Source organism: Durio zibethinus, chromosome 21 (assembly GCF_047325235.1).
Source record: "Durio zibethinus cultivar Kanyao isolate XHJ-2024 chromosome 21, ASM4732523v1, whole genome shotgun sequence".
Classification (NCBI taxonomy): Eukaryota; Viridiplantae; Streptophyta; class Magnoliopsida; order Malvales; family Malvaceae; genus Durio; species Durio zibethinus.
Genome location: NC_143182.1, coordinates 5,102,859 through 5,109,434, shown reverse-complemented (window position 1 = coordinate 5,109,434; position 6,576 = coordinate 5,102,859). Strand labels below are relative to the sequence as shown.

Sequence of the window (6,576 nt, the reverse complement as noted above, 5' to 3'; positions counted from 1 at the left end):
CAAACAAACCTTTCTTCAAGACTTCACCTTCTCCCATACCTTTCCTTAATTTCCTTCATGGATAACTACACGGATTCACCAAAGAAACACATTAATTATGCTCTTCATGGCAAAGTAATGCTCTGCACAGTCATCGTTCTTTTCGTAGCATTTCTTGTCATACTCTGCTTCTACAACTACGCTCGTAACCTTTTTTGCAACCGCCGTCGCCGTTACAGCCGCCGACGTACTCAGCACTTGCTTTCCATTTCCACTGCCAGTACTACTGAAACCATCGTTGATTCCAAAGGTTTGGATCCTTCTGTCATTAAAACAATCCCTACTGTTACTTACTTCACCAAAGCCACCCATTTCCCTCCACTTGAATGCTCTGTTTGCTTGTCCGAGTTCGAGAACGATGAGAAAGCCCGCGTTTTGCCTAAGTGTAATCATACGTTCCACGTTGACTGCATCGACATGTGGTTTAATAGCCACTCTAACTGTCCAGTATGTAGAGCTCCGGTCCAAGCTGATAGTCCGGTCAACCCACCTAAAGCAGACCGTTGTTACAGTGGCTGAATCAGCCAATGCAGAGCCTCCTCAAGAACATATTGAGATGAATAGATCGTCAGCTACTGCTTCTTCTTTGCCGTCGTCTTCGTCGTCTCCGTCATCGCCGTCGTTATTGAAGATGGAGAGTTGCCCCATGAAAACGCTAGAGCTAGTAAGGGTGGGAATTCTTGTGGAGGTCCCCACTAGAGAAGACATATTAACGGGTGTTGCAGATGTGGATTCGGGTAATCGGATTCTAGGTCTGAGGAGGATTTGGAGCGTATACTAGGACTAGGAGTAGTATGTAAAATCTAGTAAAATGTACTTATTTACTCAAATGAAGGCAGTCTGGTTCAGGTATCTCTGGCAAGAGAGAAAAGAAAGAAACAAAAATTGCTGTTACAATTTACAAAGACAGAGTTCTTGAAAGACGCCGGAATTTGTAAACGTGGCAATCATTCATCACCCAGCTTAAGCAATTCTAGCTCTAAATCATGCTTAAATATATATATATATATATATATATATAAATAAAAGAAAACGTAAGGTTTTTTAAGCATAAAAAAACACAAGTTTGCATCAAATATAATTAAACCCGTCATAATTCTTAAGGGTATCCAATGTAATATAATGAAATTAGTTTTAGGTTTTTGAAAAGTCAACGTACGAATTGCTCACAGCCTTGAATGAAAGTTAGGGTATCGACGGTGATCTTTAAATTCTACAGCAGCTTTCTGTTTTGGTGGTTGGATTTATATTTCACGTTAATTCTAGATGTTTTATTAACTACGATTAGCATACGTATGGTGTTTTTCTTTGATGTCTTTATTATGTAATTATAATAATGAGAAATTATTAAAAAAACTTTTACTATAATGTCAGTTATAGTTTACAGGGATTGATTGAATTCATAAAAATTAGATATTATGCTTATAAATTTAGGTTCGTCATTTATTTTTTATCTGTAAGTTGACTATAAATTTATACTGAAACTTATGCCATGCTTTGATTTTAAAATGAGATATCTTATTTTCATTTACTTCGTTTTATAAAAAAATCAATCATAAATGTAAGAAATTAATTTGTGGCAAGTTATTAAAAAATTATCATAACACCTTATATATGAGAATATGACCACATCTTACAAAACAATAAATTAACAGACTAAATAAAAATGGCTCTAAGCTAATTTTATTCATGCAACAAACAAAAAAAAAAAATCTATCCTAGGTAAACCAACCATCTTCATTAACACATTACAAATGCTATCTTTATTTATTTGCATATGCATATATATATATATATATATTTATATTTATATGGTGATGGGTCAAGTTACATCATTACTATAATAATCATTGATTTTACTTTATTATATATCTTCTTGCGTGGTTTACTTAATATATTAGATTTCAAATTTATATTTGATATATTATTAATAAATAAATTATGTACATTGTTGATAAATTATAAGATAATATTTTATTAATTAGGAATATTAAAAAAGAAATTAAGTTTTTGTATATTTATTTTAAGTATTTGCAAAATTTTAATTTGTTAATTAATGAAATGATATAATATATCTATTAACAGTATATATTATATATTGAAAATATATTAAATATAAAATTTTGAGATTCTATAAAAAAAATATAAATTATATAAATTATATGAATTTTGTTATTAATTAAAACCTCGAGTCAGTAGGAATGAATAGGATGTTCATCCTACTACAGATGGAGTTGTGAAAAAAAATAATTTATCCATAGAAATTCCTTTGCTTCATTAGTTAAGGTATATCATGATTTAGCAAATTTTTTTAATTAACTAAAGTTTATAATTTTCTTAAAAAGGCTGTTTGCTTCTTATGACCACATCCGAGTATGATACCGAATTCCATTTTTTTTTTGTTCTTTGGGTGGGGTGGGCCGGTGGGCAGTTGGTTGGCTGGCCTTGATATTCAAGCCTAATTTTGCCTAACAACAAGCAAAGGAGTCCAATAACTATGGGCTTATCAATAAAAGAAGTGTCATCATTGTGTAATTTCTTAAAAAAAAGAAGTGTCAGTTCTGGGCATTGAGGGAATGCCATATTATTGACTTTCATCTCCTAAATATGGCAAATATAACACCATCAAACCTCACCATTCCTCAAACGGTTTCAGTGTGAGTGGCTAAGCGCATCTGTCTTTGGGTTAGCGGTCAATGTTCTTTCTTGAATCTGTTTAATTTTCCCCCATTTTTAGATAGAGCAATGTCGTAAAAGTCGTAATTAGAAATTCTTGTTTCAACGGACATCATCTTGAATAACGAGTTACCATCCCACATTATTTCCTTCCTCTTTTTAAGCACGATTCCTTTTCAAAGTTCCAACTGCAAAAAAGGCAGAAAAGCAAGAAACTAGAGGAGAAATCGATGAGGCCTATCACAAATAGTGTTGCCATGCTTTTATCTTTCTCCCTTTGCCTCTCTTTCTTGCCCTTACTAAACGCTGCTGGTAACAACACCTTATTAGTTGCGGAAACCTGTCAAAAGGTGAAAAACACGGATCTCTGCATCTCAAGCCTTGAGGCTGAACATGCCACCCAAGACGCCGACCTAGCTGCCCTCGCCTTAATAGCTATCAAGGTCGCTTCCAACAATGGGTCGGACACATCCGTTTACATGAAGAAGACTCTCGATGGTACAACATTGGAGCCTGCCGTCGAGCAGAACTTCGAGGACTGCTTAGACAATTACGGATCCGCAATGCAGCAGCTTGATGATTCCCTGGCAGCCCTGGTATCAAGGAATTACAAAGATGTGAAAACCTGGTTGCAAGTTGCCATTGATGATGCAACCACTTGTGAGACTGGGCTGAAGCAACGCCCCGGCAACGACTCGGAGCTGTTAAATAAGAATAATATCTTTCTCCAACTATGCAGCAATGCATTGGACATCGTCAATGTTTTGGCTTCAAATTAGGTGATGTACCGGCCTAGCTATTTTCATTTGCTGCTATTAATTGATTATGCCAAGTACTTTCGAGAGCACTATACATACTTTTATTGTATCAGGCTACGTCGCTAATAAGGGTTTTTGGAGCAGAAGACAATTGGGTTTTGTGCATATATGTTTCTGATCATACAAATTAAAAGGGACAAACATGCCTGATCGTGTCCCAATTCTCTTTTTATATGTCAGTGGCTTTTAATGGAATATATTGTCTTCTAATGAGTAATAATTGTGCTTGTTACTTTCAAAGTAAGCAGTACCAAACTAATTACAAATAGTACCAAACTATTTGTTAAAAGGAAAAAAGAAACTTAGAAGCAATTATAGATGACTGGAACGGACAACTAACAGGTTTGCAGGTTAACTGTATCGAATGAGTGAATGAGCTGGACAACTTTAATTTTAGTTGGAATTCCTCCGAGGAATTTCCTCTTTTCGAATATTAATGGAACTTGTCATTTTCCTATATGAAGTTAATAATGTTCAAGTAGTAATTTACACTCCTCTTCGTTGCATATCAGCATTCCATTTTCTAACAACTTTTCTAAATGAAGCAACATTACATGTTCTTTGATTAATTAAGCAGTGGGGACAAGACATAAGGTCCTTTTAATAAAATCATAGTGTTATTTGATTAATTAATGATGTTAACATTTTCATTGATTTTGTCCTGTTCAACTTACGTTGGAAAATTTTAGATCATTGTCGCATGAATCATCAGTAGCTGATCAATAGCCTAATTGCATTCCTTTTTTTTTTTTTCTTTCAAATTAAGAATTGAAGGTATTAGTATCAATTAACATTACATATCGAATAATACCAAGCTGTACACTTGAATAGCTCAGGTATTTTCGCTCTTATTATATCATAATAAAAACCATGACCAAAAAAAAATAAAAATGAAAGAAGGTATAATTCATCCGTTAGTTGCTTAGTTGCTCATATTAAGCTTGCAGTGTAAGGCACTCCTTTACCTGGTAACCAGTTGTCTCCCAACAAGAAGCTAGACACAGTGAAATTAGCAGCATCGATAGCATTAATCACATGGTAACCCGACCATGTGACTCTACTGGAAGTGTTTGATCCAGGTCCATCATTGTTGAACTCAGCATAGTATAATGTACTCAGGGCAAAATCTCCACTCCATGCTATCCAACCAGCAGGATCAATCAAACTTCCAACGAAATTCTGCATGTATACTGTCCTCGAATACTCCTTCCATGGTCTCCCTAGATACGTACTGAAGGTGGTATTGCTCGAGGCCAGATCATCAGCAGCCATGATTTTGCAGCCATGAATTGATGTGCCTGTGTTCTGGTTAGGATCGGTCCGGCCTTGTGCAGTGATGGCGTTGAATTGTCCACTCATTGGCAGTCGGGGATATATGTTGCAGTTCTGAAAAACAACGGCAGCGTTTCCAAATATGAAATCAACAGTGCCATAGATATCACATTCCCTGTAGAACTGCCTTAGGGAATGAGTATACAAAGTATCTTGGTATCCTTCGAAGCTGCAGCTATAGAATGCTGACAAATCAGCCCCATTTCTAACTGCGACGGCCTGGTGCTTGATTGCTCCAGCTGTGTTCTGGAAAGTTATGTTTACCGCAACAAAATTTGAAGCCACCACAGCTGTAATATTAAACAATATTTGTCAGATTAAGCTCATTTTGCTTAGACAAGAAGTACTAAAAAATTGTGCAGTTTCAAATGTACATGTAGTTACTTAAAATGGTTTTTGAACTAAAACTTACCAAAAGTTGCGGACTTAAATGTTGTCCACCCGTCAACAACACTGCGGTTTCCGGTTATAATTGTCTTATTGATACCATCACCGATCATCATCAAGTATTTTTTGTTCTTAGCAATGGAAACGTACTCTTGATAAACACCAGCCTTGATGTAAATCAAGAAGTAACCATTTAAACCTTTGGTGTTGTTTGGTGCTGCAGAGAGAGCATCGTTGATGGTAGTGAAATTTCCACTACCGTCCTTACTCACCGTCACAATGCCACTAACCGAGACCTGATTAGGATCACTTGTCTGAAGAAGCTTTCTTCTGCTTACGGTCTCATAAATAGAGCGTGTTCGGCTAGACAGTTTCAGAAGCAAACGCCCATGTGTGAAACCTTGCTGCTTGCTACTATACTGCCATGCGGCCTTTTTCTTCTTCTTAGGAACCCAGCCCTTTGTAAAAAGAGCCAGAGAAACACTGTAGAGTTTTGTGTCATTTGACAGAGGAACCGAGAGGCCGTTCCTTATGCTCCAAGCTGAAGCAGTGGATTGTATGCCGTCCAAACAGGTCTGCTGGTTAGTTAAAATAGCACTAAGAAAGGTTTGTATGTCATCTGCTTCCGCAAGGGACAGAGTTTGACTAGTGGCATTGACAGTTTCAAAGGACTTCAACAGGAAATCCGTGTTCAGGCCAGCTAGAAAGTGGCAATCCTCTAAGGCACGAATTGCGGATGTAGACAACGAGGATCGGTATCGTATTAGATACTTTTCAACTAAGTTGAGGAATTTTTGGGACTGTGACAAAGATTTACGAACAGAGAATCGACCATATTCGTAGACATTGGTGGTTTGGTTAGGAAGCACAGATCTGCAATAGGAAGGGTCGGGGGTGGACTTGCAAATGATCCCCGGTGAGACAGGATCAGATAGTAGAGCATCTGCAAGAGAAGGAGAGATGAAGAAAGGAAGAAGAATGAACAGAGAGATTGTTGCAAGAGAGCAGAGCTTGGAAGCCATAGATTTTACTAATTTCTTTAACAAATGAGTGCTGAGCTGATTATGGCAGATTTTGTTCGTGGATTAGGTGTATTTAAAGAGGCAGAAATTAGATTGATTCTACTTCTATCATGACATATACTTAGGAATACTTGGGTTTTTTTTTCTAATGTTAGGGAATTTTAGAGGATAAACCATTAACCATTTAATTCATTTATAAATTAAAGTCAATTGCTAAGACTTATTAAAAACGCGCAGCTAGATGTCCAAAATTCTAATCCATGGTCGTTGGTCAGGGAAGCCAAGCTAGCTTTTGAGCAAAA

At 36.5% G+C, this 6,576-nt stretch overlaps 2 protein-coding genes and 1 pseudogene across 2 annotated transcripts; 2 read left to right on the top strand and 1 right to left on the bottom strand.

Moving 5' to 3' along the window:
* Positions 1-1,011, top strand: LOC111306054 (RING-H2 finger protein ATL5 pseudogene; annotated as a pseudogene).
* A 1,588-nt stretch (positions 1,012-2,599) lies between these two features.
* Positions 2,600-3,753, top strand: LOC111306053 (putative invertase inhibitor). Its single transcript, XM_089750334.1, has 2 exons — positions 2,600-3,494; positions 3,587-3,753. The coding sequence occupies exon 1, from the start codon at positions 2,946-2,948 to the stop codon at positions 3,492-3,494; it is 549 nt and encodes a 182-aa protein (XP_089606460.1). The 5' UTR covers positions 2,600-2,945; the 3' UTR covers positions 3,587-3,753.
* A 505-nt stretch (positions 3,754-4,258) lies between these two features.
* LOC111305046 (putative pectinesterase/pectinesterase inhibitor 7) lies at positions 4,259-6,576 on the bottom strand. The gene is made up of 2 exons (XM_022902213.2): positions 5,278-6,576; positions 4,259-5,155 (listed from the first exon to the last, which is right to left on the bottom strand). The coding sequence occupies exons 1-2, from the start codon at positions 6,272-6,274 to the stop codon at positions 4,464-4,466; spliced, it is 1,689 nt and encodes a 562-aa protein (XP_022757948.2). The 5' UTR covers positions 6,275-6,576; the 3' UTR covers positions 4,259-4,463.

Coding starts and splice junctions, on each gene's coding strand:
- LOC111306053 (XM_089750334.1), top strand. CDS start 2,946: ATGAGGCCTATCACAAATAGTGTTGCCATGCTTTTATCTTTCTCCCTT.
- LOC111305046 (XM_022902213.2), bottom strand. CDS start 6,274: ATGGCTTCCAAGCTCTGCTCTCTTGCAACAATCTCTCTGTTCATTCTT. Junction 5,156..5,277: donor ATTTAAGTCCGCAACTTTTG/GTAAGTTTTAGT, acceptor TTAATATTACAG/CTGTGGTGGCTTCAAATTTT.